General features: G+C 44.1%; 1 protein-coding gene across 5 annotated transcripts in view; it reads left to right on the top strand.

Annotated features, from left to right (window-relative positions):
- The window catches only part of TULP4 (TUB like protein 4), a 233,455-nt gene that overhangs the window by 56,748 nt on the left and 160,415 nt on the right, over positions 1 to 16,292 (top strand). For 3 of the 5 annotated variants that reach the window (XM_046004541.1, XM_046004536.1, XM_046004538.1), the window contains exon 2: positions 6,030 to 8,252. In XM_046004541.1, coding sequence (XP_045860497.1) covers positions 8,001 to 8,252 — 252 coding nt within the window. In that variant the 5' untranslated portion in view covers positions 6,030 to 8,000. The remainder of the gene's footprint in view (positions 1 to 6,029; positions 8,253 to 16,292) is intronic. The other 2 variants (XM_046004540.1, XM_046004537.1) reach the window with 2 other exon arrangements.

Here is a 16,292-nt window from a genome sequence, read left to right as displayed (position 1 = left end):
TCCTACAACTTGCAGTGAATGTGTTTCTATCAATCGTGGAAACGAAAAAAATCTTTCTTATTTATTTTATCTCTGATCTCTAACATTAATTCAAATGATTAAAAATAAACCAAGGATGTATTTTTCGCCCCACCTCTCCCACTAGTGAATTTTATCCATGTTGGTGGAAAGTAGGAATCAGAACAAAATATAGAGAAATAACTCTAATTAGAAAATAAAGTATCTTGGGGCGCCTGGGTGGCTCAGTGGATTAAGCCGCTGCCTTCGGCTCAGGTCATGATCTCAGGGTCCTGGGATCGAGCCCCGCATTGGGCTCTCTGCTCCGCAGGGAGCCTGCTTCCTCCTTTCTCTGCCTGCCTCTCTGCCTACTTGTGATCTCTCTCTCTGTCAAATAAATAAATAAAATCTTAAAAAAAAAAATAAAAAAAAAAGAAAATAAAGTATCTAATTACAGACATGGGAGGCAGAGAATGCAGCACAGGGGCCTTTTGCCTACTACTTAGTTAAGATTTGTTGGTTGATTAATCTGGGAGTGTCTAGTTCTGCAAGGTTTCCTCTTCTGAACAGTGTACCATCCTGTCCCTTCGTTGTACTTTTCCGAATCAGGGGCTCCTAATTTGCCATCAAGAACGGGGTGGAGTGGAGAGTCAGAGTAGGAAGCATCTTGAACGGGGTGCAGTGGAGAGTCAGAGTGGGAAGCATCTTAAAAGAACGGGGTGCAGTGGAGAGTCAGAGTGGGAAGCATCTTAAAAGTTCACTCTTTCATCTCTGTCAGGTCATGAAGTCGGTCAGACACACGGACTGTGTACGACTGTCATCTCCAAAAAGCAGGGCTTGATTTTTCAGTGGCATATAGGAATAGTCTGAAAATAACCTCTAATTACCAAAAACAGGTCTGGGCCTGTATTATAGTGTTTAGGGTAAAAAATGCCGTAATGTCAGATTTAGGAGTATTTACTTTCAATCCATTATCGAAAGACTTTTAAGAATAATTGCTTTTCTTAATTTATTCGATTTTAAAATTAAGGCGAAATATACATAACAAAACTTACCATTTTAATCATTTTAAAGTAGACAACCCAGTGGCCTTAAGAATATTCACATTATTTTGCAGCCATTGACACTGCCCATCTCCAAAGATGTTTTCATCATCCCGGACTGGAATGCTGTCCCCAGGAGATAACAGCTCCCCAGGCGCCTCTCCCCCAGCCCCTGGCAGCTACCATTCTACTTTCAGTCTCTGAATTTAACTCTTCCGGGTACTTCATAAAAGTGAGCTTACAAGATTTATCACTGTGTGACTGCCTTGTGAGTTCGTTGAGCAGAATGTCTTCACGGTTCATCCCTGTTGTAGCACGTGTCCAACAGAAAGTTTTTTCTTCTTCTTGGGTTTTGTTTGTTTGTTCATTTTGTTTTGTTTTTTTTAAGAGAGCATGTGCACATGTGGGGGTGGGGAGGGGCAAAAGCAGAGAATCTTGTGAGGGGCTCAGTCCAGGACCCTGAGATCATGACCTGAGCTGAAACCGAGAGTCGGACGCTTAACCGACTGCAGCACCCAGGTGCCTGTAAGTTCTTTCTTCTGAAGGCTGAGTCAGATTCCGCTGTATGTGTGGACCACATTTCACTTACACATTCCATCTGGCTGTGGACACTGGGGTGGCCTCCACCTTTGGCCTGTTGTGAATAATGCTGCCATGAACGTGGGTATAAAATACTGTTGAAGTCCCTGCTTTCAGGTGAATAGTTGCTTTTTAACCTTTCTATACCAGACTCCTTTTACTTAGGAGTGTTGCGCTGATAGTGAACTGCTCTCCGAAGCCGATCAGTTATACCTTCAGTTTCTCATCCTCCCGAGTACAGGAGCTGAAGGAAGGGAAGTGTGCAGTGTCACTGATTGCTGTCCGTAGTCACACTAGAATAGGCGCCAGCCTTTCAGTGACCGGGATACTGGTATTTTGTTGCTGACTTTTGTATCCGTTATTCATTTGAGTCATCATAAAGTACTATGTCATTTTTTCTTTTTCTTTTTAATTTTTTAATTTTTAAAATTTTTTATTTAAAGATTTTTATTTATTTATTTGACAGACAGAGATCACAAGTAGGCAAAGAGAGAGGGAGGAAGCAGGCTGCCCGCTGAACAGAGAGCCCGATGTGGGGCTCGATCCCAGGACCCTGGGACCATGACCCGAGCTGAAGGCAGAAGCTTTAACCCACTGAGCCACCCAGGCACCCATATGTCATTTTTTCTTAAAATACCTGCCTTATTTGTTTAGCCTATATAGTGCTTTATAATTTTAAAAGTTGGGTTAAAAACCGTAGCCGCATATAAAAAATGAAACACGGGGCGCCTGGGTGGCTCAGCGGGTTAAAGCCTCTGCCTTCGGCTCAGGTCATGATCTCAGGGTCCTGGGATCGGGCCCCACATCCGGCTCTCTGCTCCGCAGGGAGCCTGCTTCCTCCTCTCTCTCTGCCTGCCTCTCTGCCTACTTGTGATTTCTCTCTGTCAAATAAATAAAATATTAAAAAAAAAAAATGAAACACTTTTGTCTCTGCTTTTACTACAGGAATTTATCCTACATACTTTAGTATAATAGTTGTTGAAGGCTTACATTTTGGAGAGTTAGCATATGTCAGTGGTTTTCAAATTTTTTGGTCTCAGGGACCCTTCATGATCCTAAAACTGTAGAAGACGCACAAGAGCTTTGGCTGATGTGCATGTTAGCTGTTGATATTTACTGTACTAGGAATTAAAACTGAGAAATTTTTAACAGTTATTGATTCATTTAAAAATAATAAGCCACTAAACCTTTTAAATATGTTTCCTATGGAAAAAAACACATTTTCCCCACTAAAAACATTTACCAAGAAGAGTGGCATTATTTTATATTTTTACAAAATACCTTTACCATCTGACTTAGTAAAGGATAGCCGGCCTGGGTCTGCCTCTGCAGGCTGTGGCAGCATGCTGTTTGTGCTAAAATACATGAAGAAAATCTGATCACACAGCTATGTAGTTGGAAAAGGAAAAAGTATTCTAATAGTCTTTTCAGATAATCATGGATTTTTAAATACTATATTAAAACTTAAGAAGTGACAGTTTCTTAAAGGTTAGTAGCAATAGGGAATTTTAAATGTTATTGGTGAGTTTTTTGTACTTGGTTAGATCAAAATCCTTTTGTCTTTCTTGCACCTGATGGCCCTTTTACTCAAGTGTAACTTGTAGCCTTAGGGAGTGGTCACTTGGAAAATACTGGTTCTCCAAGTTACGTGAATCTTCCAGATACACACTATGAGATATGACATGTAATACAAAAAATGCACATTTGTTAATGTTTACCTTCAGTTGCATGCAGAGTATCTTTAAATCTTAGGGAGCTGCCAAGCTCCTGGTGAGAGACACTGGTTTTCCCAAAGTTCTGGTTCTAACTTGAGCACTCAACTATTGTAATGGGTAGCAAATCCTGTCAGTTGTTTTCCTTAAAGTGACATGCTCCCTTTGTTCATGTTCGAGAAAATGTCTGCCGAGGACTCAAGCCTGGATTACCATCATTTGTCATTCCTTCTCTCCAGTAAACATGGAACAAACCTCAGCTCAGCTTGCAGTTTACACGGCAGCACAGGTGCTTCTCCCAGGGCCACCCTTGTGCTTCAGGGGGGAGCAGGGACGCTTCCTGCGTGCTGGGTGGTTTGAAACGCAGACTGTTAACCAGCCACGTGCTAATGGTTAAGACTTAATAAAATTAGTAATATTACTGCGTCAAGAATATTCTTTTTTTAAAAAGGTTTATTTATTTTATTTTCTCTCTTTAAAAAAAAATTTATTTATTTGTTTTAGAGAGAGAGAAAGCGCAAGCGGGAGGGGTAGAGGGAGTGAGAGTGAGAATCTCAAGCAGGCTCCCGGTTGAGCACAGAGCCCTGCTCGGGGCTTGATCGCAGGACCCTGAGATCGTGACCTGAGCCAAAATCAAGATTTGGGTCACTTAACTGACTTAACCACCCAGGTGCCCCTGCATCAAGAATATTGTGAAGTGAAGCTGACATTTTTACAAAACCCCATGAGTACCGGTACCTTTTGGTATATCGGTGCCTTCACTGGTGCTAACGAGCTGAGTCTGACCCAGTGTTGCTTTTGCACCACTGATACAACTGTCAGTACAATGAAGAAGGCAAATAATGTCTTAGTGTTATTATGAAAATAATTTTGACATTATGGATCCCCTGGGAGGATTTCAGGGGAATTGATAGCTTACCCTGCCATAAAGCATAATGTGGATGCTTTAATAATCATGGATTCTCCTATTAAATAGTTTAAAAGCTGTGTGTATATAGCTGGGTCTTGAGAAGCTGTGTCTGCTTTTCCCATCTGTGGCTGCCCCGGGTCAGAATAGGGACCAAGACTATATTATGCAGCGGTATCTGCATTTTAGAAAGAAAAACGTGGTGTTACTTTGAATTTTATAGCATTTGTTTTTACTTTTTCCCCCTCAGGTGCAAGTGCTTCCTTGAGAGAATTCCTGAGAGAATTTAGTGGTTTTGATTTATAGGCTCATACAAAATATATATACCATGACTCATCTGAGTTAGAGTATTTCAGGGAAACTACGTGTGGCTGCTGCCTTGCTCCTGCCTGCCTCCTGTAGACTTTTACTTGAATACCTAGTTTACACTGAACTCTACGCCAGGAAAGAGTAAGACAGGTTGCCTGCCTCTAGGAGCCTAGAGAAGAGTGTTCGAATGCAGTGATGAATGCTATTACGGAAGGCAGTGCGAGGTGCTCTGCGAGGCTTCGCCGGACAGTGCTATTGTAGGTGGCTTTTAAAGGAAGTGTGTCGGGGCTTGGCAAGGAGTGGAGACATGAAGAGAAGAACGACACAGTACTTTTGAGGGCAGGGAATGTCCAGATGCAACAGTGTAACACAGGCAGGGCTGGACCCAGAGGCTGTGGCCAGAGAAGAGAAGGGTCTTGCTGGGGTTTGATCCCATAGACTGGAGGTTCTCAAAACCTGGTCCCCAGACTAGTAGTATCAACAGCTCTGTGGAAATGGTCAGAAATGCATAGACTTTCAGTGGCAGGTGTTTTTGGTGGAGCGAGACTGTTTAACTGACCTCTTGGGGACTTCCTAGGCCAGGGGAGAACAGTGTAGGTTCTTCAAGTAGCCTTGAAACTTAGAAAGGTCACCCTGAGGGCCCTCTGGAAGGTGGGATAGTGTGGGATAGTGTGGCATTGTCCAGTGTTTTTGTGGGTGGGATACAGGCCTGGACTGATGGCAGTAGGAAGGAAGAGAGAGAGTGGATTTGTTGGAGATAGATTCTCCAGGACTTTATCACTAGTAGACAGCTTACAAGCTATGAAAACAGCTCTTCTTTGCTCTGACGTGCCAGCAGTCAGGGACGGAGGCATTCTTAAAGGTCCTTGCTTCTTGTGTCTTCAGGCAACAGCTTTTACCTATAATGAAAAAGCCAGTCAGGTAACTTGCCTGAGCCTCTTGAGTCTCCTTTTCGAGGTTGCCCACTTAATTAGGATGATGGCCCCCAGAGGGACAGAGTTGGCACATGCAGGACGAGTCTTAGAAAGGACGGCGCGGTCTGGGAGAGTGGAGGGGATTTTATTCAGATAAAATTTAAAAAAAAGGATTTTATTCAGATAAAAGATTTTATTCAGAAAAGCATTACCTTTTCCTAGCAGACTGCCTTTTCCGCCCAGCTGCTGGCAGATCGAATAAGTGCTACATGGCATTCAGACTCCCTTTGTTGTCCATTCGCTCTGAGCGGGCTAGGTGCATCTCTTTCCTGTTTGAATTTGAGCAATCAGTAGCTCTATTTGGTGAGTGTGTGTGTGTGTGTGTGTGTATGTATATATGGGGGGGTGTGTGTATAGTGTGTGTTTGTGTGTGTATATATATAGTGTGTGTGTGTATGAGCGTAAAGATGGGGTCCCCCAGTTTCAGTTACAGCAGTTAATTCAGTTAGAACCTTTCTTCATCAGGGTGTGGAAGTTCTTTTTCTTCATATCGTATTTTGTTTTACAGATTTGTGAGGCTCCAGGGCCTTCAAGCTGTGATTACTCAGATGGTTCCTGAAATGACTGGGAAGACGGACGCTTTGGTGCCCATCGAAGAGCATATGTCTGTGTATATCTAAGACCTTCTTTGTACACACACACACATTTACACCAGAAGACAGGCTCATTCTTGTGCACACTTGAAGGGTTTTACAACTGATGAAAATTAATTTAAGAATCAGATGGATCAACTTGACACTACAGGGCTCAGGAGCCCGGGGAGAAAAATATGCTACTGATGGTCAGTTTTCCACATGGTCTTCACGGGTAAGGAAAGTTTGCAAAAAGAAGAAAAAAAAACTTGCACGGTTCAAGCCTCAGAAATACCTCTTCAGCTTAAAGAAGGAACTAAGTGAGAAGGTGGCCGGGGGAGAAGTGTGGTGTCAAGCGGCGCGGGCAGCATCATGCAGTGGGCTTTGCACTTTATTTTCCAGTGTTTTTGGTAATTTGGACAGACTGCAAAACTCTGGGCTGAGACGTAATTCTGGCTGTGTGTGACTTCAGGAAAGCAAGGTCAGGTATGATGGGACAAATCTGAACGATGAACTGGTTCCTTTGCCTTTTTCAGTTAACTGTGTTCTCGAAGTTTTAATTTATTATTTTCCTTTTCCTTTCCCGTATCTATAGGATAATATTTTAAAGTAGCAATTGAAACCAGTATTTACAAAGTAAGTATCAAGGAACATCCAAGCAAAGCTTCTTTTCCTCGGACGGCACCCGTGGCGTTTGCACGCATCTCTGAATGTGAGCCGGAGAACATCCATCAGCCGGACAGGCTGACTCTCTAGGGAGCAAGTGCGGGAGACCCTGATCTTGTCTGAGCTTTCTCTTCCCGGTCGAGTCCAGGAAGCCCTGCAGATAGGAGGAAGAGTACTTGATGGACTTAATTCTGAGATGAGTCTTTTCCTTCAAGATGGAGAAATAGGTGATCTTTAGGAGCAGAAAGGGGAGAAGCCAGTAGGGGAGGGAGGAAGGAGACAGGGAGAAGAGACAGAATCCTGTAGTGACGCTCGGTTTTGTCGACCAGAGGATTTAGGATTCACCCAAAGCAAACACTCGTACCACTTCAAGAGCTTTAGAACCTTCTGGCTCCGAGTGAAGCGGTTTTCTCTCTTCACCTCTATGGCACCGAGGAGTGCACTGGTCTGTGGCGGGCCGGTCAGATGGAGCCCCGCTCTCCGCCAAGACACAACAACCTGCCTGCCGGGAAGCCAGGCCAGGCCCTGAGGGGGGAAGTTTCTGGTTCAGAACAGTGGGGAGAGTCTTTTTTCCTTCCTGAACTTGGACTGCTATCTGCACAAACTCTGGTCTGTTTTGCACGGTTTGTGTGCCTTTTTTTCCCTTTATGCAATCTTTTTCAGCTTCAGCAACAGAAGTTTGTCTAGTTGAGAAAACGTGCCAGAGGGTGGCTTCAGAAGGAAGATGATCCCATGTGTTCTCTCTCTGCATCTGAACTTTTGAAGAGAAAATTCCAGCTCGAGGGATTCTTTAAAGCCTTAAGTTACTTGAAATCTATGTATTTGCAACCCTTTGTCTCTGGAATCATATTATACTAAACTGGAACCTCAGGCTGAATGAGAATAACCAAGTCGAGTGAAAAGAAGAAAACCCCGTTTCTTGATCAGCACGTGGTAATGACGCTCTTCCTCTAAGGACTTGAAAATAAAAACGGACACATGTTGTTTTTAAGCATTACCTTTTCCTAGCAGACTGCCATCATCTTTTCTAGAGGAATTTTTTCACTATGCATTTGGGTGGATCTTTATAAAATACTGACCTTGTAATTAGATGCAGGTCAGTCTTCATTAAAAGGGGTCGGGGAAAACAACGCAAGCCAACCACAAAATCACATCAGTCAGTTGATCCATGAAAAGAATTAGTTTGAGTTTTTCCGCATTCAGCATTACTTCTTAAATAAAACGGTTCACTGAGAAGAAGTATGTATGCAGCAGTGGAACATGGGCCTGTCCTTTGCAGTGACTCCAACATCCTCTGCCTGTCCTGGAAGGGGCGTGTTCCCAAGAGTGAGAAGGAGAAGCCCGTGTGCCGGAGGCGCTATTATGAGGAGGGCTGGCTGGCCACGGGCAACGGCCGCGGCGTCGTCGGGGTGACCTTCACCTCGAGCCACTGCCGCCGGGACAGAAACACGCCGCAGAGAATAAACTTCAACCTGCGGGGCCACAACAGCGAGGTGAGCTGGGGCTCGTTGCACTTTGTGTCTCATCGCCTGTGGGCTTGAGCCTGCTCCCCGTGGGTTCAGAGCTCGCTTTGTCGTTTTCTCCACTTGCTGCTGAGGGACGCTTTGTAAACTGTGAATTCTGTCTCCCGTGTCCCGGGGGAATGCGTTAAGGTGGACATGGCTCCCAGTAGCCTGTGTCCCTCCCCGAGCGTGTCTGTTCTCTTGGGCGTCCTCACTCTCCTCTCCTGGCAGCGGGCTATGCGCCGGCACGGGCACAGACACCAGGGCGGCTCTGCCCAGGCTGGGAGGTTCGGTTGGATGATCCTAACCAGCGTGTGGTGCTCTCGGCCTTATTAGTCACCCTTTCTGCCTAACAGAGTTAACGACCCCTGTGTGAGGCTGGTACTGTCAACAGGGAAGGTGGTGTTGTCCTCTTCCCTTCAGCGGTTAACAGCCGCCTTGCTCTGGGTGATGGACGTGCAAGAAGGAAGGAGGTAATTGGGCAGAGGTGACAGTAATCAGCGGGACAAGAGCCATTGTTTTTCCTCTCTGTTGGTTGTATGAAATGGATATCATGCTCTATCTACATACTTAACATATCTAAGGATCTGTGCACTAACTCTAGTGAGAAAATATGACTAATTTAGGGTGAAAGCCAATGAAAAATCATGGCAAGTCTTTTTTCTCTTATGAATTCTTCACAAAAAGGTGAGTTGGTGGATTTGTGGTCACCCATCATGTATCCTAGTGACGGCTGCAGGAGAGGACTGGACTGTATTTCCGGGGGTGTGGTCCTCTTCTCCCATTTCTGTTCCTTTTTCCCCATATGTTTGTTATAAGAAGATCTAGTTAAATAGCTGGTGTGTGGTCCTGCCCGAGTCATTCAGGTCATTTGATCACTCATGGCTAAACCGAAATCACTGTTCCTTTCTTTCAGAGTTGTTGTAAGGATCTGTGAGAATATGGTTTTGCAAAGGCTTTGAAAACGGCGGGTGCTGGGTGTGTGGATGACGACATTGTGTGCCTCGTACGCCAATTTACTTAGCTCTATTCTTACTATCCAGCCTTGTATGCTACTTAGTACCCTTCCATTTCCTTCCTAGCCTGGCTCGTGAGGCCAGAGACAGTGTTTTTTGATTTTTGTTTCACAGTTAAGATTTGAAAACACACATGCAGTCAGTAGGTGTTATTGCATCGCTGCTGTGTGGACTGGCCACCACGGGCCAGGATGAACTACGGATTGTGCCTGCTGGGAGTCCACCATCTGGCGGTAAAGGCCACGTGTGCACCTGGATATCTCTTTCTCCGTGTGTGTTTCAGTTAAGTATGGAAAGAAAGATTTGGGTCATTGAAAGAACTAATGCTGGAGTTTACACAGATTTTGTTATGAAGAGGACCTTTCTGCGGGGTCTTGAGAAACAGAATTTGGATAGGTTCTTCCCTACCCCTCCCCCCCCCGAGTGATGCAAGAAGATTAAGTTACATTCTGACCTCAGAAGCAGTTTCTCTCTTCTGTGTGACATGAAGGTGCTGGGTTTCCTTTGGCTCCAACCTAAGCATGTGTCTGTATTCACCTTATCATACCAGGTGTGCCCCCAGGAAGATGCATTTGGGGTCTGGCTGGACAAGGACAGGACTTATATGTAAATTTTGCCATCCTGGGGACAAATCCACCATAGTCGATAGGAAGTTGGCATGCTTAGCTCTTCCTGCTACACTATGAAATGTTTACTGTGTACAGGTATGCCCTGGTTTGTAATGGGGATTTTACTCATATCGGGGCCTTCTGTACTGTAGTTAATCCAGGGCAGAAGGTTTAAGCAAGGTGCTGCCTTAATAATCTATCTGATTCACACAGTGCTCAGATGTAGCTGTTTCTGGGCTTAATGTATCAGCATGCAGTTGCAGTCAAGTTTGAAAATTGACATGCTTGTGTTCACGACCTGAGTTAAATACAATTTGTTAGTGACTCACTTTGGGTGGCTCTTCTGGTCAAGCCACGAGCTCTGTTTATTGGAGCATATTTGAGTATGCTGGGTGACCATGTCTGTCTTGTCTCCTTCCGGGTAGGCCTTCTAAGTGCTCACCATGTAGATGCATTGCGTTCAGAGAGCATGAACCAGAGGCGCTGTTCTTTGCTGTAGTCCATGGGGGGAGCTCTCTTTAGGGTCACCCTGCTGGTGCAGTGGGGGCAGAAGCAGCTCATGGCTGCCAGGTGGAATTGGGGGCTTTGTTGGTGTGCACAGGAGATTTGAAAGTTTAATTATATACAGATAATTAAAGATACGAATTGCAAAACCACAGTCCCTCAGCCTTTCTTACCATATTTCAGGTAAACTTATACGTAATAACAATGAAACAAACAGTGGGAACTTCCTAATTTTATATACTGGAAGGGAATTTAAAACTAAAGAGTACTACTAAGTTGATCCATTTTTATCTTCCAGCGTTAGTATTAAAGCTTTTCTGAGTGGGAAAAACGGGATAAGAGGATCTTCATAGTGAGGCTGGGAGGGTGGAGCAATATATGAATGAAATAAATGTGTTTAAAAGTTTTATTTTTGGGGGGCGCCTGGGTGGCTCAGTGGATTAAGCCGCTGCCTTCGGCTCAGGTCATGATCTCAGGGTCCTGGGATCGAGCCCCGCATCGGGCTCTCTGCTCTGCAGGGAGCCTGCTTCCTCCTCTCTCTCTGCCTGCCTCTCTGCCTACTTGTGATCTCTCTCTGTCAAATAAATAAATAAAATCTTTAAAAAAAAAAAAAAGTTTTATTTTTGGGACGCCTGGGTGGCTTAGTGGGTTAGGCTTCTGCCTTCAGCTCAGGTCATGGTCTCAGGGTCCTGGGATAGAACCTCCTCATCGGGCTCTCTGCTCAGCGGGGAGCCTGTTTCCCCCACTCTCTCTGCCTGCTGCTCTGCCTACTTGTGATCTCTCTCTCTCACTGTCAGAAAATAAATAAATAAAATCTTTTAAAAATTTTATTTTAAAATTTCCCAATTGTAGCCATAGTTAATTTAATTTTCCTGGTGAGGGATGTATCTTCTTTTTTATTTTTAACTTTTATTTTTTTTTAAAGATTTTATTTATTTCTGTGATGGAGTGGGGAGGGAGAGGACAGAGAGCGCGTGTATGCATGCGTGAGAGTGCACACAAGCAGAGGGCGTGGCAGAGGGAGAGGCGGGTTCCCCCTGCTGAGGCTCCATCCCACGGGATCATGACCTGAGCTGAAGGCAGACCTTAACCAACTGAGCCAGGTGCCCTGTCTTCTTTTTTTTTTTTTTAAGAGTCTCTTATTGTTTTTTTTTTTTTAAGATTTAAAAAAAATTTTTTTTAATTTATTTATTTGACAGAGAGATCACAAGTAGACAGAGAGGCAGGCAGAGAGCGAGAGAGGGAAGCAGGCTCCCTGCTGAGCAGAGAGCCCGACGTGGGACTCTATCCCAGGACCCCGAGATCATGACCTGAGCCGAAGGCAGCGGCTTAACCCACTGAGCCACCCAGGCGCCCCCTTGTCTTCTTTTTTAAAGTAGACTCGAAAGCCTGGGTGATGGGTGTGCTGGGGTGTGGAGTGCTGCAGTCTGCAGGAGGAAGTCTTGGGGCCAGGAGTGGCTGGCAGTGCTTTCTGGGGACGGACTTGGGGCAGGAGCTGGGTCTCGGCCTTCGGTTGGCCGCTGCTGGGCTTTGGCTCCTCAAGAATCAAGGAACAGTTTCTGCCCAGGTGACCTGTGTGTGTGTCAGTGGATGGATGCGGTTTGCATGGAAATAAAGTTGGTGACAGTAACTGCTGCTGACAGTTGCCATGTGTTATGTGGCCACAACTTTCTGTGCGTTTTATGTGTGTTATTTTGTTTAGCCCTCGTAACAGTTCTCTGCAGCTGTTTTTTATTCCTCTGCGCAGCTGAAGAACCTGAAGTTCAGAGGCGTGCTGGGGGTTGTCCGAGGCATAGAACTAGAGGATGATGGCAGGCCTGGGATAAAATTCATGTCTGACTGTGTTTCCTTCTGTGAGATGCTGCTTCAGCAAAGGCGAACCACAGTGATCAGAGAAACAGAGTCAGGAGTGACTGCCTTTCGGATGGTGAAGTTTGGTGTGAAGGGTTGCAGCTGTGTGGGCTGCGAGGTCTGGGCCCCGAGTAGTCAGGATGAAAACGCGGTAGTGATGAATGTTCGTGGGACGGAACGTTCGGGTTGCGTTCTAAGACCATTAGAAGACTGTTGTATTCAGAAAGAAGTGCTGAAAAATTCAAATATTCATGTAAAAATGAGCGTTCAGTTCAGTGCATTGACCCACCCATGTGGAAAGCTGAATTGACAGCATTGACTTAATTTATTATGGAATTTATTTGATTATTTTAATATTTATTATGGTCTTTAACTTATTGTGTTTATATATTTATAATTTTAAGATAGTTTATTATAGAAATAATAGTCTTCAAGAAGTAACGTCTAAACCCGTCATCGTGATACTATGATAGCGTATGAATGGCTTTAGGAAGACTCTTGAGTCAGAGTATAACCAGGTATTATAGATGGAAGGCGTATATGAGAAACAGCTCTTTTTTTTTTAAAAGTTAAAAATTCCTTAATTTTTTATTCCTGGTACCACTACCACAATTTACAGGGCAATATACCTGATGTAATGAAAAGAAAAAGACAAAGACAAAGCTACAACAGATAAAAGGCCTCAGGAATGTCCATCTAATTGACATTACACTGCATTAATCAATAGCTGCACTTTTTGCAAACTGTGGCTATGACAGTCCTGAACAGGAAGGGTTTCTTGTTGAAGCTGCAGTAACTTTTCTGACTATGGATCATCGGAGAAACAGCTCTTTTAAATGTGTCTTACGAATTGTTATTTTGAACAGGGAACTGTGTTCTAGCAAAGAGGCAGAAATAAGACTCTTTCTCTATATTGAGATCAGAGTTTTGTTTCCCCTAACCTGGCTTACCTGTTTTTATGCCAGAGCTCAGGAGCGTGAGTTCGTCTTTATCACAGGAACACGTACATGAGGGTAAATGCTAATAATGAAAAATAGTGGTGTTCTCACTTCTGTTTCCTGCCCCACCTCCTATTCAGGCTGTTCACCGAAGGCTTCTTTATTACCTGTTTGATTAACCAGTTTTGGGATTTTGTATGTCGGCTTCTTTCCTGTCTTGGCAGGTGGAGGTCTGGCTCTCCCTTCCTCGGTCACTCAGCCCAGCCTTGCCCTGTGAGCCACTCATCCTGGTATTGCTCTGTCATAATTGGTTAACTCATTATTCAGTGTTTACGTTATTTAAACCGTGTCAGTATTGTGCCCAGGCGAGTCAAGTAGGATACTATGATTATATTTCCTTTACTGTTCAGGATTTTTTTTCCTTTGTGAGGAAGGTAGTCTTATTTTGCAGGATGCCTGGGTGGCTCAGTCGGTTAAGTGGCTGCTGTTGGCTCAGGTGATGATCCCTGGGTCCTGGGATCGAGTCCCACATCGGGCTCCTTACTTGGTGGGGAGCCTGCTTCTCCCTCTGCTTGCTGCTCACTATGCTTGTGCTCACACACTTGCTCGCTCTCTCTGACAAATAAATAAATAAATAAATAAAATCTTAAAAAAAAAAGGTCTTATTTTTTTCTAGTGGTTTGGTTTATCTGTTGCAAATCTTCCAGCATTTTCAGTATTTTTCTACATGTTCAGATCAGTAAGATGATTTATTTGTTCTTTCTGTTTTTGTTTTTTTTCCCTGGGGACCTCTATCTGGGAGTCCTTTGTCCTCTTGCTACTCTTTGGAGGACTTGCTGTCCAGCTCACTTCCTGAACTTCCCTTTTTCATCACCTTGATAATTTCCTTTGCCTCTTACTTTTGCTATATCTTTTGGTTCTTTGACTTTGTATCTTTCTCTTTCTTGGTTACCTCATTTTTTCATTGGAGCATAATCACCAGTATTTTCCTAAGAAAAAATTTGTAAGTCATAAATTTCAAGATTTGTATGTCTGAAAATGTCTTAATTCTTCCTTCATCGTTGATTGATAGTTTGTCTGGGTATAGATTTCTAGGTTGGTTTCTTCCACATTTTGACAGCATTTTTCCATAGTCTCCAGACTTGGAGAGCTATTATTGAGAAGCACAGTAGTGAAATGGTTTACAAATTGTACTTTTCTCATGTAGATTTGTTATAAGGATTAAGTGAGTCACTGTACGTAAGGCATTTAGAACAGTGCCTGGTACATCATGGGGGTTTTATAAATTGACTGTTACTATTCTAAATCCTCTATGTGTGATCTGTTAAAAAAATCTGGAAGTTTTGGCAACTGCTCTTTATCGTAGATATTCTGGAATTTCACGATGATCTTTAAAAGTAATATACCATAAAGCTGTTTGGCACCTCTGTGTATGTGTGCATGGGAGGGCGTTTCAGCTGGTGGATTTTATTGTGGAATGATCTGGGGGAGAACCGACAGTTTCGTTGCTAACTGCCAAATGTCAGCATCCAGGCATGTTTCTGGGGTTGTTCAGTTTCTCTAGATAAGGCCCTTCCAGTCACATGCCTATGAATTTACTTCTGCTGCCAGCATTAGAGAGCTGAGGGGGGTGTGTGTGCGCACACGCGCGTGCGCGTGCACATGTGTGCTGAGGAAGAGGAGGCGATAGGAAGAGGTGAAGCAGCTGGTATTCACTTAGTGCTGCTGCTGTGTTAGATGCCATTGTAAGAGCTTTAACTCATTTAATCGTGACATCAGCTCTCCAATTTTGAACCTGTTATTATCATATTTTATAACGGAGGAAACTGAGGTACAGAGGGAGGGGTTAAACAGCTTTGCCCAAGGTGACATCTCTCTCTCATTGACAGAGTTGAGACTGAACAGGAGCCCCATAGATTCATCCTCTTACCCTCTCGGAAAGTCACCCAGAGTTCTGTCCCTGTACCATCTTCACAGTGCCAGGACGCAAGGCTGCTGTCTTTGGTTTGTGGTGCCAGGAGAATGAGCTGTCATCATCTGACACTGTGAGGGACAAGCCTGCCTGCTTCCGTCAGGAGTGCTCTGAGGGAAGGAGCATCCCCTGCTGCCCTGTGCCGTGCTGACTTGTGTGTGGCTTTTCTCCTGGCACCTGGGCTCATGCCTGAAGCTTTCTAGGCTTTCTGCTGCTGGCATCTCTCTGGAGGCACTCAGCTTGGCCTTGCGCTATTCTGGGACTCCACTTGCCACTCCTTATCCATTTTCTGTCTTCATATGCTGTGATCTGGGTGTCGTGGAATATGGCCTTTGTGTTTGTTTTCATCTCTTTCTTTTTCTTTTTCAGGAGCAACAGAGGCTAAGAGAGAAAGAGAAAGTACACTATGGGGGCAGGGGCAGAGGGGAAGCAGACCCCCCACTGAGCTGGCCTGATCTTCCCCATTAGGAGATCATGACCTGAGCTCACACCAAGAGCTGGTCACTTAACCTACTGAGCCACCCAGGCACTCCTGTGAAGTGATTTCTGGGAAGAGGATTAGGATCATCTTTAGTTTGATGACTTAAATTAGAAATCTCCATTTAAGATATTTTTGAAGGTTCTTCAAAGCATTAAATATAGATTTTTTTCCCTAAACAAAAGCCAGAATATAATAGAAGTCTATTTTATTAAGAAGCTAGAATTGGTTGAAATGATAGCATTAATTTTTTTTCCCTTAGCAGTTTGTGTAAAAATTTTTTTCTCCTAACAGAAATAAATAATCATGTCTGCGAGTAACTTCAGTACAGGAAAACATGGTCTTTTGGGTGTATTTCTGCTAGAGAGAATGAGAGGAATGTGGACACAAGGCAGTAATTTTTTTGGTAATAGCCTCCTAGGGAAGCAACATCAAGCTATATCATGTCAAATGATGAGAGTGAGTGAGATTATTACTGAAAGTTCTGGGCAAATAAATATTTCTCCCAATATAGAATCTGTGTTCATGATTTATTAATAGGTGAGCCCATGGGTTCTTGGACCCGACTGCCTCTGTGCTGTGGTTGTGTTATCCGTGAAGGACAATGACACCTGCCTCCTGCAGTGCTGGTGACCGAAGTTGGAATCCACAGAAGATATACATG

The sequence above is a fragment of the Meles meles genome, chromosome 5 (genome assembly GCF_922984935.1).
Source record: "Meles meles chromosome 5, mMelMel3.1 paternal haplotype, whole genome shotgun sequence".
Classification (NCBI taxonomy): domain Eukaryota; kingdom Metazoa; phylum Chordata; class Mammalia; order Carnivora; family Mustelidae; genus Meles; species Meles meles.
This window is presented reverse-complemented; position numbering and strand designations above follow the sequence as displayed.